The following is a 22,615-nucleotide window of genomic DNA, read 5'->3' as shown; positions in this document are numbered from 1 at the left end:
TTACAGCCTCTAGTTCCGTGCTTGTGATGGATCTATTCAGACTTTCTATTTCTTCCTCGTTCAGTTTTGGAAAGTTGTACTTTTCTAGGAATTTGTCCATTTCTTCCAGGTTATTCCTGTTATGGCCATATAATTGCTGATAGTATTCTCTAATAATCCTTTGTATTTCTGTGTTGTCAGTTGTGATCTCTCCATTTTCATTTCTAATTTTATTGATTTGGTTCTTCTAACTTTGTTTCTTGATGAGTCTGGCTAGTGGTTTGTCAATTTTATTTACCTTCTCAAAGAACCAGCTTTTGGCTTTGATGATTTTTGCTATGGTCTCTTTTGTTTCTTTTGCATTTATCTCTGCCCTAATTTTTACGATTTCTTTCCTTCTACTAACCCTGGGGTTCTTAATTTCTTACTTTTCGAGAGTTAGGTTATTTAGTTGACTTTTTTCTTGTTTCTTGAGGTGTGCCTGTATGGCTATGAATTTCCCCCTTAGAACTGCTTTTATAGTGTCCCAGAGGTTTGGGGTTGTTGTGTTTTCATTTTCTTTCATCTATGCATATTTTGATTTGTCTTTTGATTTCTTCTATGATTTGTTCGTTAATCAGCAGGGTGTTGTTCAGTCTCCATATGTTGGCATGTTTAATATTTTTTCTCCCATAATTGAGATCTAATCTTACTGCATTGTGGGCAGAAAAGATGCTTGGAATGATTGCAATTTTTTTGCATTTACCAAGGCTAGATTTATGGCCCAGGATGTGATTTATCTGGGAAAAGGTTCCGTGTGCACTTGAGAAAATGTGAAATTCATTGTTTGGGTTGAAATGTCCTATAGATATCTATTAGGTCTAACTGGTCTATTGTATCATTTAAAGTTTGTGTTTCCTTGTTAATTTTCTGTTTAGTTGATCTATCCATAGATGTAAGTGGGATGTTAAAATCTCCCAGTATTGTTGTTAATTTCCCCTTTCATACTTGTTAGTAATTGTCTTGAATATTGTGGTGCTCGTATGTTGGGTGCATAAATATATATAATTGTTATATCTTCTTCTTGGATTGATTCTTTGGTCATTATGTAGTTTCCTTCTTTGTCTCTTTTCACAGCCTTTGTTTTAAAGTCTATTTTATCTGATATGAGTATTGCTACTCCTGCTTTCTTATGGTCTCTGTTTGCATGGAATATATTTTTCCAGCTCTTCACTTTCAGTCTGTATGTGTCCCTCGTTTGAGGTGAGTCTCTTGTAGACAACATATATGGGGGTCTTGTTTTTGTATCCATTCAGCCAGACTTTGTCTTTTGGTTGGGGCATTCAACTCATTTATGTTTAAGGTAATTATTGATAAGTATGATCCCGTAGCCATTTTCTTTATTGCTTTGGGTTCGAGTTTAAATACGCTTTCTCTGTTTCCTGTCTACAGATGGTTTTAGCACTTGTTGGAGAGCTGGTTTGTTGCTGCTGAATTCTCTCAGCTTTTGCTTGTCTGTAAAGCTTTTAATTTCCCCTTCATATTTGAATGAGATCCTTGCTGGGTACAGTCATCTGGGTTGTAGGTTATTATCTTTCTTCACTTTAAGTATGTCTTGCCATTCCCTTCTGGCCTGAAGAGTTTCTGTTGAAAGATCAGCTGTTATCCTTATGGGAATCCCCTTGTGTGTTATTTGCTGCTTTTCCCTTGCTGCTTTTAATATTTGTTCTTTGTGTTTGATCTTTGTTAATTTGATTAATATGTGTCTTGGAGTATTTCGCCTTGGGTTTATCCTGTTGGGGACTCCCTCGGTTTCTTGGACTTGGGTGATTATTTCTTTCCCCATTTTAGGGAAGTTTTCAACTATTATCTCCTCAAGTATTCTCTCATGGTCTTTCTTGTTGTCTTCTTCTTCTGGGACTCCTATGATTGGAATGTTGGAGAGTTTAACATTGTCCCAGAGGTCTCTAATATTGTCCTCATTTATTTTAATTCGTTTTGCTTTTTTCCTCTGTTTCATTTATTTCTACAATTCTATCTTTTAGCTCGCTTATCCTGTCTTCTGCCTCTATTATTCTACTTTTCGTAATCTCCAGAGTGTTTCTGATCTCATCTATTGCATTATTCATTGTATATTGACTCTTTTTTATTTCCTCTAAGTCCTTATTAAACCTTTCTTCCGTCTTCTCAATCCTTTTCTCCAGGTTATTTATCTGTAACTCCATTTTGCTTTCAAGATTTTGAATCATTTTCACCATCAAAATTCGAAATTCTTTTTCAGGTAGATTCCCTATATCTTCCTCTTTTGTTTGTGTTTGTGGGCATTTATTTTGTTCCTTTACTTGCTGGGTATTTCTCTGCCTCTTCATCTTGCTTATATTGCTTTGTTGGGGTGGCCTTTCTGTCTTTTGGCAGTGTGTGGAGTTCTCTTTATTATGTAGTTTCCTCGCTGTGTTTGAGGTTAGACGGGTGACTTGTCAAGGTTCCCTGGTTAAGGAAGCTTGTGTCGGTGTTCTGGTGGGTGGAGCTGGATTTGTCCTCTCTGGAGTGCAATGAAGTGTCCAGTAATGAGTTATGAGATGTCAGTGGGTTTGGAGTGACTTCGGGCAGCCTGTATATTGAAGCTCAAGGCTATTTTCCTGTGTTGCTGGAGAATTTGCATGGTATGTCTTGCTCTGGAACTTGTTGACCCTTGGGTGGTGCTTGGTTTTAGTGTCGGTATGGAGACGTTTGATGAGCTCCTATCAATTAATGTTCCCTGGAGTCAGGAGTTCTCTGGTGTTCTCAGGATTCGGGCTTAAGCCTCTTGCCTCTGGTTTTTGGTCTTATTCTTGGAGTAGTCTGTAGACTTCTCTATCTGTCATTTCCAAGGTGGTTCCCTCTGTTTTAGCTTCTGTTTGCTGGTCTCTTCAGTGTCTAATTTCCGCCCTGTCACTAGGGGGCAGGTGGACACTTTTTAAGGGTCAGTTGTTCAGTCCTGTTCTGGGAAGGGAGGAACACTGCAGACAAATATCTCTGGTGTCTGTGGGGAGTGCTCGTAGTGTCTTGGCTACACTGGGTTTGCCCCCCCTCTCAGCACGTGTGCTGTCACATTCTACACTGCACAGGCTCTAGGTTGCTCTGCCAGGAACTGTCCGTAGCTGGCACTGGGTTGTATGCACTTCCCAGGTCTGAGAGGCTCAAGTTCAGTTTCTTGGGTACTCCACAAAGGCTCAGACTTGGCTGAGCCTGCGTTTTTGCCTTCCCTGGTCCAAGCAGCTCTGGTGACCAGGTGTTTGGCGAGCGTGGTCGCTGCAACTTATCGCCTCCCCAGTCCCTGCCACTCAGTTTTCTGGGTGTACAACTGGCTCACATTCTCAGGTGGATATCAACTGGCCCGAGACCAAGAAGTCTTGGTTAGCAACAAGCCTGCCTGCATTTTGTATCGGATGCCTTTCTGGGGCCGCGCTTGCCCCCTCCAGCTCTGGCTGACCTCCCTGCCTGTCTTGGCAGGGGAAGGGGGATGGGCCAACTGCAGCTGGCTTGCTCTGCTCAGTCCTTTGTTCTGTGAGCAGGGCTGATGGAGTCTTAGGTTAGAGCTTTCCACCTTTTCTCAGGGAAGCTATCCCACAGTCTGCTTTGCTATCCCCAGTTCTCTCAGATTGCCCTAGCGGCATTCAAGCCCAGTCCTTTCTCTAAGCAGTTCAGCCGGCTGCTCCCTGCCCAGCCCCCACTTGCTAATGGTGTATGCAGGCGTCTGCTCTGCTTCTCCACTGGGAGTTACCGTTTTGCAGGTAATTTGTAGGTTTTAATTGTTTATTTCTTTTTCCTCCCGGTTATGTGGTCCTCTGAGGCTCCAAGACTCTCCACAGATTCATCAGTGAGAGTTTTTCCTGGTTTTAGAATCTTCCCTCTTTTTAAAGCCTCCCTTCCTGGGACAGAGCTCTGTCCCTACCTCTTTTGTCTCTCCTTTTATCCATTATGTTTTTTCCTACCTCCTTTTGAAGACAATGGGCTGCTTTTCTGGGTGCCTGATGTCCTCCTCCAGCATTCAGAAGTTGTTTTATGGACTTTACTCTGCGTTTATATGTTCTTTTGATGAATTTGTAGGGGAGAGAGTGGTCTCGCCTTCCTATTCCTCTGCCATCTTGTTCCTCTCCCCAAGAAAAAGAAATGCAAAAAGGCAAAATGGCTGTCTGAGGAGGCTTTACAAATAGCTGAGAAAAGAAGGGAAGCACAAGGTAAAGGAGAAAAGAAAAGATATATTCATCAGAATGCAGAATTCCAAAGAAGAGCAAGGAGAGATAACAGTCTTCCTCAGTGATCAATGCAAAGAAATAGAAGAAAACAATAGAATGGGAAAGACTAGAGAGCTCTTCAAGAAAATTAGACATACCAAAGGAACATTTCATAGAAGATGCGCACAATAAAGGACAGAAAGGGTATGGACCTTAAAGAAGCTTAAGATATTAAGAAGAGGTGGCAAGCATACACAGAAGAACTATACAAAATAGATCTTCATGACCCAGATAACCATGATGGTGTGAACACTCACCTAGAGTCAGACATCCTGAATGCAAAGTCAAGTGGGCCTTTAGAAACATCACTATGAACAAAGCTAGTGGAGTTGATGGAATTCCAGTTGAACTATTTCAAATCCTAAAAGATGATGCTGTGAAAGTGCTGAACTCAATATGCCAGCAAATTTGGAAAACTCAGCAGTAGCCAAAGGACTGGAAATAGTCAGTTTTCATTCCAGTCCCAAAGAAAGGCAATGCCAATGTTCAAACTACTGCACAATTGAACCCATCTCACACACTAGCAAAGTAATGTTCAAAATTCTCCAAGCTAGATTTCAACAATATTTGAACTGAGAACTTCCAGATGTTCAAGTTGGATTTAGAAAAGGCAGAGGAACCAGAGATAAAATTGCCATCATCTGTTGGATCATAGAAAAGCCACAAGATTCCAAAAAAGCATCTACTTCTGCTTCATGACTATGCTAAAGCCTTTGTCTGTGTTCAGTTCAGTTCAGCTGCTCAGTCATGTCCGCCTCTTTGTGACCCCATGGACTGCAGCATGCCAGGCTTCCTTGTCCATCACCAACTCCCAGAGCTTACTCAAACTCATGTCCATCAAGTCGGAGGTGCCATCCGAACATCTCATCCTCTGTTGTCCCGTTCGTATCCTGCCTTCAACCTTTCCCAGCATCAGGGTCTTTTCCAATGATTCAGTTCTTCGCATCAGGTGGCCAAAGTATTGGAGTTTCAGCTTCAGCATCAGTCCTTCCAATCAATATTCAGGACTTTTGACTTTGTGGATAACAGCAAACTGGGGAAAATTCTTAAAGCGATGGGAATACCAGACCACTTTACCTCCCTCCTTAGAAATCTATATGCAGGTCAAGAAGCAATAATTAGAACCAGACATGGACTGGTCCAAAATTGGGAAAGGAGTATGTCAAGGCTGTACCTTATCACCCTGATTATTTAACACATGCAGAATACATCATGCAAAATGCTGGGCTGGATGAAGCATAAGCTGGAATTAAGATTGCTGGGAGAAATATCAATAACCTCAGATATACAGATGATACCATCCTTATGGAAGAAAGCAAAGAAGAACTAAAGAGCCTCTTGATTAAAGTGAAAGAGGAGAGTGAAAAGTTGGCTTAAAACTCAATATTCAAAAAAATAAGATCATGGCATCTGGTCCCATCACTTCATGACAGATAGATGGGGAAACAATGGGAACGGTAACAGACTTTATTTTCTTGACCTCCAAAATCACTGCGGGCTGTGACAAGAAATTAAAAGATGCTTGCTCCTTGAAGAAAACCAGTGACCAACCTATACAGCATACTAAAAAGCAGAGACATTACTTTGCCGAGAGAGTTCCATCTAGTCAAAACTATGTTTTTTTCAGTAGTCATGTATGAATGTGAGTTGGACCATTAAGAAAGCTGAGCACCGAAGAATTGATGCTTTTGGACTGTGGTGTTGAAGAAGACTCTTGAGAGTCCCTTGGCCTGCAAGGAGATCCAACCAGTCCATTCTGAAGGAGATCAATCCTGAATATTCATTGGAAGGACTGAAGCTGAAGCTTCAATACTTTGGTCACCTGATGTAAAGAGCCAACTCATTAGAAAAGACCCTGATGCTGGAAAAAAAAAATAAAGGCAGGAGGAGAAGGGGACAACAGAGGACAAGATGGTTGGATGACATCACCAACTAGATGGGCGTGAGTTTGAGCAAGCTCTGGGATTTGATGATGGACAGGGAAACCTGGTGTGCTGCAGTCCATGCAATCACAAAGAGTCGGGCATGACAGAGAGACTGAACTTGTAAAGCATAGTGTCTGGCACATAGTAAACACTTGATAGTTATTATACATTAAAACAAGTTTCTCGGCTGCTGATTTTAACTTGCCTGTATAAATATATAAGTCCTGGTTCTGCCTTTTATTGACTGTATGATTTTGGGCATGTTACTTAGGCTCCCAATTCCTCAGTTTTGTCACCTTTAAAATGAAATCATAGGATTATGTGTGCTACTTTCTGACACTTATTGAGCATTGGAATTTGAATTTCCATTTGAAATATGTCCATTAATATTGATATTGTTAGTATTTAAACTTGTTCTGGCCTCACAGGAGAATGGTGGTGGTTTATTCACTAAGTCGTGTCTGACTCTTGGGACTCCATGGAGCCCAAGAGGCCCCCACCAGGCTCCTCTGTCCATGGGTTTCTCCAGGCAAGAATACTGTAATGGGTTGCCATTTCCTTCTCCAGGGGATCTTTCCCACCCAGGAATCGAACCCAAATCTCCTGTATTGCAGGCGGATTCTTTGCTGACTGAGCTATGAGGGAATCCCTAAAGTGAAAGTGAAAGTCGCTCAGTCGTGTCTGACTCTTTGCCACTCCATGGACTATATAGTCCATGGAATTTTCCAGGCCAGAATACTGGAGTGGGTAGCCTTTCCCTTCTCCAGGGGATCTTCCCAACCTAAGGATCGAACCCAGGTCTCCCACATTGCAGGTAGATTCTTTACCAATTTTCCTGAAAAGAATGGTGGAGAGAGAGGGAGTCAGAAAAAGTGACAGAACAGAGAGAAAACAAGTGAGCCTCTTGTTGTAGGATGAAGCCTAATGGAGAAGAGCCTGAGGCCATGATATCATCAGCTTTGATCACTGAAAGTTGCCTATGCCTGGGTTTTCAGTAGCCTTTTGAGGTCTTTGGCTTGGGCAAGCGCTTAAACAGCTAAAGGTAGACAGACTAACCACAGAATTTGGACAATTCAGGACTGCATAACCCCTTTAAAAACAAGTACTAGTGATGTGATTTTTTAGAGTCAGAACTTTTTTGCACTTCCTTACATGCATTGCTATGTATTGTATAAACTTAATTAAAATTATTTACAGAGAGGCCTCTTTTTCTTTGTAATGTTTATGATCTTTAACATTTTTCTTTTTTTTCACAGTTGGCCAAAGTTTTATTTTTTTCATTTGTGATCTTTAACGTTTTAATACGGTACTGCTGTGGAGCCCAAAATTTGGTTTCAGGCATGTGTTCTCCTTTACCTCACTTTATTTTCTCCATAACACTTATTATAATCTGTCATATTACTTTTTAACTTATCTTTTTGTTTGTTTTTAGCTCTCCATGCTCTGAGTCTAGAACATTAGATTTAAAATGCCTTTTTGTCTCATTTTCACCACTGCATTCTTAGTGTCTAGAAGAATGTTTGGCACATGGTTGGTGTTCAAGGAATTTGTTGAAAAAGTAAATGAATGAATTATGAGTGGCTCCCCCAGGCAAACTTTCCCAAGAGCCTCAAACGGCCTTGAACCCTGTATAAGAGACTGCAAAAGAGACATAGGCATTTAGAACAGTCTTTGGGACTCTGTGGGAGAGGGTGAAGGTGGAATGATTGGGGAGAATGGAATTGTAGCATGTATATTATCATAAGTGACCAGTCCAGGTTCGACGCATAAATTTTCCTCTGTTCATTTCTTTGCATTTGTGCTTTTTTAATAAAAATACTTTTAACTGTAAAGAAAAAAAATTATAAAATAAATAAATAAATAAATTTTGAGAAAGTCACAAAAAAAAATAAAATAAAATAAAATTACGTGAAATTCAAAAAAAAAAAAAAAGACTAGTCCAGAAGTCCCATAATCTCAACTGAGTAAGACGATCAACTTGAGTGAGGAAGGTAAAAAGCTGAGCAGTTTATCCTAGACTAGCAGTGGGAGCAATGAAGTCTATTTGTAACAAGATTTTCATCTTTTAGGGCAGAGCTCCGCCATGAAAAGAAGGAAAACAAGGGATGCACAAGTCATCCCAATCTTAGGGCTTGCCTGGTTTCCCTCACTGACACATTTTATGCTTCACACTGGCTCTACTCCTCTGCCCTCCTGAATTCAGTACCTCTCTGGGTGTTTGGGACAGAAGAGCTTTATTCCCAGACTCTCAGAGAGAGAAAGAAGTGAAGCAGTGCGAAGTATATAGCTATTCAAAACTCTGAATACAGAGAAATTTTTACTCAGTCATCTGTGTTTTGGCTTCTCCATTGAAACAAACTGCTTCATATTTTAAGAACCACTTCACTAAGTCCATCAGGATCAGGAGACATTTGAGGGAAATAATCCAAGTATATATGAAATAAGAGCATGTGTTCCCAGTCATCAGGGGGCAATTTTGGAAAAAAAGACTGTCTGGAGGAAGGCACTGTATATTATAGACTCAGTAGTACACAGGGTAATGTCAAGAGAGTTGGAAAAGAGAGTGGCAGTACAGAGGCCTTACCATGAGATGAGGGATGCTGAAGTTCAAGAGATGCTTTACCATTTACAAGGACAGTCATCTCTCCCCCATCCCAACCCTGCTTCAGTCATTTGAAATACTCAGACTCCTTTAATAAGATGCAAATACCAAAGTGAGAATTAAAAGCAGTGGGTAGAGGTGTCTTAATGTAAATCTGTTCAATATGTCACTGTCTTGGCAGACATTTATGTCATTTATGTATTGGTTTTTATCCACAAAAAAGTACTATTTCCCTAAGAGGTGGGGAGAGATGTTAAAGGGCCATAAGAAACATAGGTAAAGAGTTTGGGAAACAATAGCAAACATAAACTGCAGGGCTTTGGGGGTACAGACAGAGATGGAAGATGGTTAATAAGGATGTGAAACCAATGGCATATCCCCATTTCTTCTGAGGATCTGGCTTAGAAGGTCACTAATGACAAAGTTCTTATAATTTTAAACATAGCCTAGGATTGTCCATGCTGGTCATGATGTTAGAAAAGGCAGTGTTTGCTGTCATCACATGGGGAACCAATATACAATGTGCTTTATGAAATGCTGACACTGCATTCCCTGAGAGTTAGAAGGCATAAGGATGACTAGGAATTCCCTGTGCTGCTATCCTGGGACCACCACTTGTTTTAGTTATTGATCAGTCAGCCACCTCTTTCCAAAATCATCTCACTGTTGTTAGATGATTTTTCCCCCTGACTTTCCGCAGGCCTCCCAGTCATCCGGGGGTATTTCAGCAAATCTGAAAAGTCAGATTCAAGCATCAACTTGGCAATAAACTGAAAATAAATTAAAGCCAAATTGGACAAATCAGCTTATCCTTTCAGTTTGATCCCTGAAACTTCACCCAGGGATTTTCCTTGTGCAACTGTACAACTGTCTTCAGACAACTTCAAAAACAAAGTATTGGAATTGATTTGAGATCAAATATCCTTTAATAAGTTTTTTTTTTTTTTCTGAAGGATGGAGGCAAGATAAAAGAAAATTGTCACTGGATGCCCATAGGTAAAGGCAAAGTTTAGGGGTCCCTTTTCTCCGTATTCTTGCCATTTGTTGTTTCTTATCTTTTTAATAATAGCCATTCTGACAGATATGAGGTGGTATCTCATTTTACTTGCATATCCCTGATGATTAGTGATGCTGAGCATCTTTTCATGTGATATACCTGTTGACCATCTTCCTTGGAAAAATGTCTATTCAGGTCTTCTGCATACATGAAACTAATATAACATTATATATCAATTATAATTCAATAAAAAGGGCAAGTTGAATAAATATTTGATCGAAGTATAACTGCTAGAGGGGGGTTTGGGAGGGGGAACTCATGTACACCCGGGGCGGATTCATGTCAATGTATGGCAAAACTAACCAATATAATATTGTAAAATAATTAGCTTCCAATAAAAATTAAAAAATAAAAAAAATAATAAAATAATCCAAATGTATTTTATTACACTTAATAAGCACTTAAAATCCAAGTTGTAACTACAGTTGAATGATCGCTTTTGCTTTTAAATGTAAAATAAAAGGTAATTTTATATTTATCTTACATTACATTTTGTTGATTACATTGTTAATATGACAAAAAATTTATTATTAGCAAGCTATATTAACTATAAAATTTGAAATTAAAATAAATTGAAATATGGAAAAGTAAACAAAACTAAATATGGAAATTATACAGAAGCAAATTGGTTTATTGATATATTATATGTCAACTTGGTTAATATATTCTATTAAATGGTTTGGTGTAATAATCCTAAAATTTCATAATTTTGAGAGTCAAGGGCACAAACAAAAGTTCACATATAGTTAATATTTATAAGAAACAGAAGAGAAAGAACACTAAAAGAAACAAAAAGATTATTCATACTTTGATAACTAATTTGATCTTACAATATAACCTAACAACCAAACTTTACCTAATTTAACCTAATTTCATCTAACTTAATCTAATGCCTTACATATTCTATCTATAACCTGCTTTCATAAGACAATATAATGCCTCATTATTTTTAGGAATTTAGATCGTGAGGAAAAAGTAATGCCATTTTTGAGAATACTGTTTTATTATTGTTCTATTGTTTTAGCCTTTTTTTCAATCAGTTCCTAGTCCAGGCACAGATTTAGCGGTTTTTAAGAGTTCCATTATGCTCATGAATTTTTATCTTAAAATTTTAGTATTTTTAATCTACATATATGTGGGATTCCCTGGTGGCTCAGGTGGTAAAGCGTCTGCATGCAATGCAGGAGACCCAGGTTCGATCCCTGGGTCGGGAAGATCCCCTGGAGAAGGAAATGGCAACCCACTCCAGTATTCTTGCCTAGAAAATTCCATGGATGGAGGAGCCTGGTGGGCTACCGTCCATGGGATCACAAAGAGTCGGACATGACTGAGTAACTTCACATATCTGAAAGACAAAGGTTAATAAGAGTTTTAACAATTAACTTATTGCTTTAAAAGTTTTAATTTGTTGTCATTATTTCATGGTTTTTATTATTTTTAAATCATTCCCTGGTACAAGTTCAGCAACTTACAAAATGTATTGTTTCTGAAATTTTTACTTAAGAAGTCTTAGCATTTTAAAATTATCAAATTTCTAAATAATTAAAAAAATTGATTAAAACCTACTTTAAGAATATTTTGATTTTGTTTTGCAGTGCTTTAATTATGTGTGTATTTTGTGTAGTATGTATTCATGATATTTGTTTTCACTACTTCTTACCTGAGCACAAATCTTTCAGGCTATATACCATGCTCAGAAGTTTTGTTTAAGGTTTTAATATACTTAAATCTGTACTTCATTCAATAAATGGTAAGAGATTGTAAAGATGTTTTTGCTGCATTTGTTGTTTAAGTTAGTTACAAAAAGTTTCCTTGTATATACTTTTAAATATTGATTTTAATTGCTCCTGAAGTAGATGTCAGTTTAGTAACTTCCTAGTTGCATTCTAATTCAAAGCATCATAAGAAAGTTATGGTATCTTAAGTTTTAAAAATGTTCAGAAAAGAAAAGTTCTAAGTTTTGTATGTGTGTGTGTGTGTTGCTGTTGTTGTTATTGTTTTCTAAGGAGTTATTTTGCTTTTATTTTTTTTCCAATTAGGTCCTGAGTTGGGCACAAATGCAGTGAATTTCTACTTGTACTCTAAAATTTAATACAAATAATACAGTAATTTAAAATTTACATACACTCAAATAATAAATAAAATATTAATGCAAGTGTTAGGAATATTTTTGTGGTTTTTATTGTTTTACAGTTTTTCTTTTTGTGTGTGTTTGTTTGTTTGCATTGGTTTAGTTTGGTTTATGTATTTTTTTTTCAATATGCTCCCAACTTGGGCACAAATTCAGTAGCTCTCTGGCTACATTGTGCTCCAAAATTAATATGAAAGTATAAGTAATTTAAAGTTACAGATCTCTGCTCCCTCCTTCAAAAAATGATTGATCAAGTTTTAAGAAAGTTTCTTGTTTTATTTTTATATTTTTGTTATACTTTTGTCTCTTTGTTTTTTTTTTCAATTTGCTTCTGACCTGGGTACCAATGCAGCAGCTTTATGGTTGCATTGTGCTTCAAAATTTCACATATGAAATATTTATAATAACTAATCTCCCAAAATAAAAATAATTGAAAATTCTTAAAGAAAATGTTAATTTCTCTTAGTTATTTATGAACATTTGTTTTTTTATGTGATTTTCCATTTTGCCCTGTTTTGGGCACATACTTAGCAGCTTTCTGGATTTGACATTTCATATAAGAAATTTAATATAGTATAAGAAAAGGAAAAGTTTTTAAAAGCTGACACTGCTGGTAACTGTAAATATGTAAATCCAGTTAATTTTCCATTTCTTCCCAGCAATATTTATACAAACACAATTTAATTTTCTGTTTTTAAAATATATATAATACATTTTACTAACTTTTTGAAATTTGATAATTTTTCATTAATAATGTTAAACTAAAGTAAGTTCTTGTACTAAAATAAACTCAATGACAATTCAAAAAGCAAAAAATACTAGTATATATCAGTAGTAACACAAAAGGTTGTTTTAAAAAAATACCTGAATTTGTTCTATATTTATAGGCCCAAACTAATTACCAAATATTGGAATGGAAATATATTTTTTCAAAGCTTTTAAGTAACCTCTATATCGCTGAAGTCAAGGCTACTGTTGACTTATATAATGTGGTACAATGAATTTCCAACCCAGAAGAAGAGTTTGACAATTCCTTTTGGCTGTCGTAATTAGATGTGACCTATAATTATTGAACAAAACAATATATGTATTATAATAAACATTCAAATAAATGTATCTGACTATATTCAGTACATTATTCTCAATATCATTAGCTTCAAATTTTTTATTCATAGCATAGGAAAATCATAGAAGAAACTATATCTGGACTTAAAGAGACTTCTTGTACCTAGAAGGTGGATTCTAGCATTAATTCACCACCATTATGTGTTGTTTGATCACTAACTTCCTCTTGAATAGCTGGAAGGGAAGGCTTTGTGGTCAGAGGTGTTTCAGTCTTAAACAGAGACTCCATCCTGATATGGGTATTGATATAGAAGGACTTCTGAAAGGACTCAAGGGTGAAGTAATAGATGAAGGGGTCAAAGCAACAGTTTAGAGTTGCAAGGCACAAGGTGATTGGATACATAATCTTTGCAAATCTCTCCAACAAGCAATTGTTAATGGCTTGGGAGCGCACCAGGGCATACAGGAAGAGAACAGAGTTATAGGGTACAAAGCATACCACAAAGACTGCCATATGCACTGTGATCATCTTCAGCACTTTTTTCTTATTAGTCCCAATCTGAGACAATGTAGCAGGCTTACGGAGGGTTTTTAGCACCACAGAAGAGCAAGAGACATTCAGTATCAAAGGAATGATAAAACCAACAACTTCAATAAATATGGTTATCTTGGACAGATATGTCTTCCATACACGTTTGGAGAAGCCCTCAAAGCAGGTGGTGGTTGCATTGTTGACATTAGTGGTGGAGAATAAAGAGGCTGAAATACCACCACTGAGGACTAGGATCCAGACTCCAGCACACACAATGGCGGAATTCCTTCTGGTCCTAATGGTACGGGATCGGAAGGGATAGACAATGGCCAGGAAACGATCCACGCTAATACAGGTAAGGAAGAGCATGCTCCCATAGATGTTGGTTAGGAATGCAGTCCCAGAGATCTTGCAGAGGGGATCACCAAAAGGCCAGTGGCGGTTGAAATTGTAAAATATTTTGAAAGGTAGAGTGCAGACAAAGAGCAAATCAGAGAGGGCCAAATTGGTGATGAAAATAGCCGTCTCACTCCTCATTTTCATGCGGAAGCAGAAGACGAACAGAGAGGCACTGTTGGTTATCAAACCCAGGATGAATACAACACTGTAGACAGCACCATTCAGATTATACTTGAAGGAATCATCAACAATGCAAGTATTATTGGCAGTAGCATTGCCCAACCTGGGTCTGAGGTTTGAATTTAAGTCTTGGAATTGGAAGTCAATGAATCTTCTGTCACCCATGGACTTTTATTCAGAAGGCCTGCAGGCTGCAGGGTTCAGCACTCTGAGACTAAAGACTGGTAGGAAATGTTTTCCTCCTATGGGAAATAAGATTAAATGAGTCATCAAATCTACCTTCCATCCATTTTTGTGGAGTAAAAGATATTCTTTTCACATAGACTGGAAATAACATGCACATTCAGTTTGGTTTAACAAGTACCTTTTGAATACCTACCATATGTTAAAAGGTACTACAAGAGTATCTTGCGGAAACAGGAGGGGCCACACTCAAGACAGTAAGCACAATACTGTAGCATTGCAATTCACAGGAATAAGGTATTTGTTCCTTGGGAGCCCTAGGCTATCAGGGGTATGGATACGGAGACTCTAATAGTTAAAACAATGCTAATATTTGAAAATTTGTATAATTTTTTTAACTTCAAAAATATGTTTTATTTGATTCCCAGAAGAACACCACAAGATAGGCAAGGCAGGAATTTATCACCATGTTGCAGAAGCAGAAACTGAGGCTTATATAATTTAGAAATACAATATCAGAATTGGAAGAACATGTAATGGTATAGTCAGAACCAGAATTCAGGTGTTCTTTTTAAATTCCTAACCAGAGGATTATTAAGCTTCTCTAAATTATATTGTCTACTCCCTGGTATTAATAAACTTCATTGTTGAGTATTAGTTCTACTGCACAAGACTAAAAGTGGATGTGGGACCTCCAGGAAAACCTCTTTAAAACGTTATAACTAAACTCCTGAATTAAAATGTTGATTCACCTTTTCTTCTAAAATACAGGTTCAGAGAGCAGGAATTCCTCAGTACATTAAAACTTCTGGCTGAAACTTTTTTCACTCCATTACAACGCCTTTATAGAGAGAGAATTCAAATGACTATCACAGTGTTTCTCTCCTTTAGATTGTGGTCCCTTATCAAGGTTCTTTCATGCCAGACCCTGAGCTTTGGATATTGTCCTACTCCCTCTCCCACTGCCCATTCCGTAAGTTACATTCATGCTTTTAAAATGGCCCGGGTCAATAAAGCCTTTTCTGGCTAAATACAAGTGAAATATGTGGAGGTCACATATCTTTGTTGGATATCTGAACCAATATTGTTCAAAGGTGCATATAGAAATCTTACTAACAAGCTCCCAGGTAAACAGCTGCCATTGGAGGACTGTCTTCTGAATGCTTTATAATGCACTATGAATAAGTTGCAGCTGAATGAATTCTTTTCAACGAAGAGGATATGGAGTAAAAGTGGTCTTTGTTCCTGACATACCCAGTAATGAATTTGCACATGATTATATTTTAAAATGTGAAAGCCACTTCTCTGAATTGATTCCTCCTTATGTCACTCTTTCTTTCCAACTCCTGGAACAGGTCACAGGACCTCATATATAACAGAAAAGGGAGTGGCCGGAGGAACCTGCCAGAGATATAAAGGTCTGAAGTCACTTCAACCAGTGTTTGGCCTGAGGGAAGAAAACATGATTTGAGAGGGAAAAAAAAAAATCACTCACTGTAGTGCCTAGAATGAGAGCTGACTTCGGAGAAAACAGAGTGCAAAAAAATTGTTGGCATTTTTAACAGCTAAAGTTAAAATTGGAAGTGTGCTGTTTCTGAATTCTCATTTCATGAGCTTTACGGAGTGCCTCCCCTGAGTCTAACACTTCTGTAAGATCATATTCCTTCTTGGCCATTTCATCTCATATGAAATGGCTCAACTCAAAAGCCAGCTCAACTTTTGCCAGAAGCTACCTTGATATATGAAAGCAGGGTATAGTAAGAATCTTGACAAAGTAAAGTCCATGAGGAAAATAAAAAGCCAGACAAGGAAGAAATAAAAATAGATAGGGAGAGCAGAAGAGGAAATAGCAAGGAAAGTAGCAGAGAAAAAAAAATAGAAGAACTGAGAGAAAAGGAAGAATAAAACACACAAAAAAGAAAACCTTGCTGGAGAGAGGTCACTATTTCCATCTAATTTGTATTAAGGGCTCAGAAGATAATTCCTCTAATTCCATCTTATCTACCTTGCTTCATCTGACTTCTTCGATTTTTCTCAGAAAAAAAAAAAAAACAGTATACAATGACTGCTTAAGGTCAATGAATCTAATCTGAAAAAGAAAAACAAAAAGCCAGGAAATTCTTAGTCAATGGGGTTCAAACCTCACTTTGAGAGCTGTAAATCTAAGTTTCTACAGATTGCTTCACCAAGGGAGTGGCAGAAAGGAAAACAATGGCAACTTCTCAACTGCTTAAACCACATTATATACTATTTTACACCTGACATGCTACCCATTAGTCTGGAAGTCATTTTTTTTAATTGCTGAAAGAATTCAAAATATTCAAAAAATATCCCTCTAACATAATCACATAATCTAACCTCATTCACTATGACCTGTTTGCATTTTCCTTCTACAATAAGTACTGTCAATAAATTTTATTTGGAAAATGCTTTCATAATAGAAGACTTTCCATATTTGCTCAGAGTCCCTCCAGTCTGCCCACTGGTGATCCCTTTACAGAGTATACTTCTAGCTCACTGGCTCTGTATTATTTTGTACTTCCCAAGATGGCATGTTTCAAATAGCTGAGCTTTGCTCCCCAGTTTTCTATTCAGTTTTATATCTCTCAGAACACACACTATATCCACAGCAGACAGTCTGCAAATGCCTGGCACTTCTGTTCTTCTGCTTTGCATAACCAAATTCTGTGGGAGAGAAAGGACCAAAGACAAAAAAGCATTACAGTCTCAATCCTGAAGAGAGAGCATGGGAAAACTGTCACTAAGGCCCTATTCATAGCTTTCTCTTGCTCAAACACACAGCACCTTTTGCTGTCTGGCAGAGAGGGTGTGGTGCCGGGATTTAACACAGCACTGGAAGCAAGGAGTTCTATTTCTGATTCAGACATTGGTTCACTCTGTAACTTGGCTATACAGTTTCTCTTCCCTGTATAAACATTACCTCTGAGCCTTACAGCTGAGGCTATGAAGATTCAACAGGGTTTGTGAGTAGCTTTATGAGTTTGCCCAGCATTCAGTCCTACCTAACCACAAAGAAATATTACAGGAGTTTTTTCATTCTCCTTCATCTAGCACGGCTGGGCATCTATGTCTCTGTCTTTCTTGGTATGCTGAACTTCGTATTAGTAACACATCTTCCTCCTAACACTTCCTAACACTCTACTTCAGAAATCTTTCCTTGAGTTTTGACCTTAACTATACAATTTTATCATAACAGGACAATCCAGGAGTGTGCACCAAAAGGAATATCTTCCCAATGAGCTATGGTCAAAAAAAAAAAAAAATCAGAGAGGCATTTGACTCTTAAAAAAAATTCTGAAGAAAAAAATCAATGAAAAAGAGAAACAAGATCTCTTTTCTGACTGGCTTTCCTTTCTTTCCACTGAAATAAAGTGCTTTTTTAACTACTAGATTTTCCTAAATGGCTAACATATTGTGTACTGAATGGAGGCAAAGGTCCAACACTTGAGCTTCAGATGAGATGCAGAAGAAGAAAAAAAAAAAAATAGACTGACAGTTAATTGCATCTTTCACTGCAAGTAGCATTAGACTATTATCTTGTGAGGACCTTTACAGCCAATTATTCTAAATTAATCACCTAGGGGTTCAGAGTGCTAAGTGGATGTATTTTCAATGACAACAGGCAGAAAGCAAGTCACCTGGAGGTTGGCCAAAAAGAAATCTGACCTTCATGAATTTTTAACTTTGACCTACACATATGAAGCCAGTTCAGACAGTTCACAGTAGTGTTCACAATGTTTTTCCTTTATAAAAAATTTCTAATGATAACGAAATATAACATGCTTGGGGTCTTTGGGGCTCCTGGAGGAAGTAGAGTTAGCCCTTTTTTCCTGTTAAGATGAATATCTAAATCACTTTACTAAGTGCTAAATTTTCAGATGATATATTGAAAACAAAGGTCTAATTTCTGGCATATTCCCAGTAGCCCAGAAAGACTGACTTGCTTTTCTTCCTTAGAGAAGACAATCCAAAATTCAGGGAGACAAGGCCTTAAAGGAAGAGAATACTCCATTTTCCTTGCTTTGCTCCCTTTTTAATGAGTTTGGGTCAGATCAGAGTGCTTCTGATCCCCAGAGACATTTCCTCTTTCTACTCTGGTCAAAGCTTAGGAACACTGCCACAATAGTTTTCAGAGGAAGCTGAAACCTATTGGGTCTTTGTTTATAAATATTAAGCAGTGAAGCAAAGTAAAAAATACAAAAATGTTGCAAAAATATAGATTAAAACTACCCCACTGGAGTAATAGGAAATACGTCCAGATTGCCATTCCTCAGCGGAGAAGGCAATGACAAGCCACTCCAGTAGTATTGCCTAGAAAATCCCATGGATGGAGGAGCCTGGTAGGCTGCAGTCCATGGGGTCGCTAAGGGTCGGACACGACTGAGCAACTTCACTTTCACTTTTCACTTTCACACATTGGAGAAGGAAATGGCAACCCACTCCAGTGTTCTTGCCTGGAGAATCCCAGGGACGGGGGAGCCTGGTGGGCTTCCGTCTCTGGGGTCACACAGAGTCGGACACAACTGAAGTGACTTAGCAGCAGCAGCAGCAGCAGCCATTCCTCAGATGAGTGGCTACTAACAGAGAAGACTCCTTAAGGAAATCTTCTAGGCCAAGTCACAAGCACAGGTCACAATCAAACACATGGTTCCAATTGATGTTTCTGTGCACGGTTACTGTTTCTTAAGAGTTTTCAAAACACAACCTAGCCATGTAAAATTACATATGGAGGAAACAATTGGCAAATGTTTCACTCCATAACTGAGCTGGGAAATTCATTTATATTAGGTCTCATCTCAAACAAGCCTCTCTGTGTCAAATGTTTAGATTGATAAGCCTTATTTATTTTATTTTTTATCCTAATTTATTGTTTATACAAGAAATATCATTTTGAAGAAGTCTCTCTATGTTAAATTTGGTTCACACCAAGATTGTTATGATTGTTTTGTCCTCCTGCTTTATTTGAAATGAGCAGGAAATTGACATACATACTAATCTGAGCAGTTTTATCCTTAGTGATTAACTTAATTTTTTTGTCACCAAAAAATTCTAGTCTCTCACTAACCCTTCATCTGATAACACAATCTAATATTTGAAAAATAAGGTGGTTTAGTGTTCAACATAATGGGGTCAAAGAGCTCATTAATCCCACTAAAGCAGAATTTTCCTTAACAGTAATTTATAGAGTAAGACAACTGTAGATAATTTGTTCAACCTAATATTATGAAATTGTCTAGAGTCTTAAAACTTAATATCTGATCTTAGCAGAAGTTTTAAACATTTTGAGGAATTTTTTAGGTGTTCCTAAAAGAACCTATTTCCAAATCCTGTGAGGTTCATAAATGTCAGCTAAGAATCTGACTTTATTTCACATGTTTGAACAAGTAAATTAGTTACCAATTTGGTTATCAATTCATCTGATATACTTGAATACTGATACTGATAATATGAACGAAAGTCATGTCTCCCATTACTAAAGGTATATGCCAGTGGCAGAGAAGGCTTAAACCAAAGAATCAATATTTTTCCACACCAAATCTGCCTGGATTACAATAAACAATTACAACTCTTCCATACATTCTGGATTTTTTAAATCACATAATCTGTAATTAACTGGAAACACTGGTTAGAAAAAAAGTTGGAGAATAAAATTAAGAATTTTAGAGAGAGTTATTACTAGGACAGTGGTACTCACCACATTAGTTCAAGCCAAATTCTGGCACCAATTTTCTCCAAGACTTCGTTGATCAATGAACTTTCCGGAGGTACTGTGGTTAGAGATTTCCTCCAATGGATGCTGTGAAATAGAAATAATCACAATAGCATGTCATGGAGAGAAGTTTTCAATAAAATGTATACCAAAATCATAAGGTAAAAAAAAAATATATTATACGATAAGCTGCTGCTACTGCTGCTAAGTCGCTTCAGTCGTGTCCGACTCTGTGCGACCCCATAAATGGCAGCCCACCAGCCTCTGCCATCCCTGGGATTCTCCAGGCAAGAACACTGGAGTGGGTTGCCATTTCCTTCTCCAATGCATTAAAATGAAAAGTGAAAATGAAATCTCTCAGTCGTGTCCGACTCTTTGCGACCCCATGGACTACAGCCTACCAGGCTCCTCCGTCCATAGTCCATGGAATTTTCCAGGCAAGAGTACTGGAGTGGGTTGCCATGGCCTTTTCCAATTATATGATATAAATCAGAGTAAATGAGAGCCAACGCATTTAAAAATGGTATATAAATGCTTTCAATTTCATTATTACAGAGTTGCTGATAACATTTTATTTTCGAAACTTGTTACTGCTATGTCGTATTTTATTAGTTATATTAACACACACAAAGTCCATGAGTTTATGTAACTTATCATCATTTAAGGATTACTAGTGAAAAAAGGCATAAAATACTTCTTCCACTTTATAAGGTAATGGTTTTTGTTGTTGTTATTCTGTCACTAAGATGTGTCTATATGTGAAACGAATCGCCAGTCCAGGTTCGATGCATGATACAGGATGCTCGTGGCTGGTGCACTGGGATGAACAAAAGGGATGGTATGGGGAGGGAGGTGGGAGGGGGGGTTCAGGATGGGGAACACATGTACACCTGGGGCGGCTTCATGTCAGTGTATGGCAAAACCAATACAATATTGTAAAGTAATTAGCCTCCAATTAAAATAAATAAATTAAAAAAAAAAAAAAGATGTGCCTGACTCTTTGTGACCCCATGGACTACAGTACGCCAAGGTCCCCTGTCCTTCACTATTTTCTGGAGTTTACTCAGATTACTTTATATTAAAAATAATTGAACAAAGGAGATTTCTTTAGTTCGACTGAATTTGTATTGGTTCTTTGGGTTTTGTTGTTGTTGTTGTTTTTCTCCTTTCTTTTTCCCTTGCAATGACTATTACTATTGAGCAGAACCCTTGATAGGGGAACAGGAAAGAAGACTGGAACAACATGTGGAGACCTTACTGCCTTGTCTCTAACCTGCATCCCTAGTCCAGCTGGATTTCTTCCTTCTCTGAACTGTAGTCATATGAGCAAGTCTTCAATTACTGGATATTAGCACACTGACAGTCACCTCTCCCTCTACTAGGATGTTCTAGGCCAACCTAATATAGCATGTCCGTATCATCACATCTCACTCCCTTCTGAAGGTTGCCTAAACAAAATAAAGTAGACTGCTATATTTGAACTCTCCTGAAATAATTTTTCTCTAATCTAAAGGAATAAAAACTTTAAAATCATGAGACAATTTTAAATATATTTGAGATCACCTTAACATTAAGGAGAATTGATTTTCACACTCCTCCAGAGACCAGTATTCCTGGAAAGAAATTAATATTATTTTATTGGTTTATCTTAAAGAAAGACAGAACCATTAACATTTTGTATGGCTTTCACAATTGACACAGATTATAAAGAAAAAACTTCTTTTTATTTAGAATCAAAGAAAACTAAGAAGTTCAAATACCTAGCAGTTTTCATATTTGGTATTAATTCAGTGTAGCTACATCCAGCCCCATCACTAGCTAACTGTGTGAGACCAAGTCACAGTCCCCTTCTGATTCTCAGTTTCTCTTTCTCTTCCATCTTTGCCTTGATTATTAGCAGCCTTCAACTGGCATCATGGCAGTGTGACTTTACTGGCTGTTCCCTCCTATCAGTTGTTTTCCACCTGCTCCCATTTGTCACTGCAAAAAAAAATTTTAATTCCTCAAAGTCTGAGATAAGGGGAATTAATTTTTATTAGACTCAGTAAAACTATTGCTAATTTATTTTATTTTTAATTGAAGTATAATTGACATATTATTAGTTTAAAGTATACATTATAATGATGATTTGATTGATATTTGTATGCATTGTGAAATGATCATCACAGTAAGTCTAGTCAACATCCATTACCATACATAGTTTAGATTTAACATCAGAAGTAAATATTATTAATTTTTATCAGAACCTAAGAATCACAGATCAACCTGGCATTTATATGGTAAAGTTTCCTTGATACCCTCATTTTCCTCCTCTTCTTTCCTCATGCTCATATCAGCTCTAATTGTCTAGGTCTTAATCCTTGACCTATTCTACCTGTTCCCCAGTCACCTCTCTTCTCAAAATATAAGGTTATTGAAATACTTCAAAACATAGCTATAAGAAATCAGTAGACTACCAATAACCAATCATTTATCTACTAAAAGTGGGGCTGGATAAATAATGGTAAGTGAATTCCTATTAAGCTCTCAAATTTTAGTATTAATATTCACAAGTACATTATTAAGCTTTCTCCTC

At 37.4% G+C, this 22,615-nt stretch overlaps 1 protein-coding gene across 1 annotated transcript; it reads right to left on the bottom strand.

The window, feature by feature from the left end:
- Positions 1-13,178: 13,178 nt before the first annotated feature.
- Positions 13,179-14,331, bottom strand: LPAR4 (lysophosphatidic acid receptor 4). Its single transcript, XM_055393437.2, has one exon. The coding sequence runs from the start codon at positions 14,289-14,291 to the stop codon at positions 13,179-13,181; it is 1,113 nt and encodes a 370-aa protein (XP_055249412.1). The 5' UTR covers positions 14,292-14,331.
- Positions 14,332-22,615: the final 8,284 nt, after the last annotated feature.

The sequence above is a fragment of the Moschus berezovskii genome, chromosome X (assembly GCF_049115385.1).
Source record: "Moschus berezovskii isolate FMDL1 chromosome X, NW_MosBer_1.0, whole genome shotgun sequence".
NCBI classification, from domain to species: domain Eukaryota; kingdom Metazoa; phylum Chordata; class Mammalia; order Artiodactyla; family Moschidae; genus Moschus; species Moschus berezovskii.
Note: the sequence above shows the minus strand (reverse complement) of the source record. Positions and strands in the feature narration are given on the sequence as shown.

Coding starts and splice junctions, on each gene's coding strand:
- LPAR4 (XM_055393437.2), bottom strand. CDS start 14,291: ATGGGTGACAGAAGATTCATTGACTTCCAATTCCAAGACTTAAATTCA.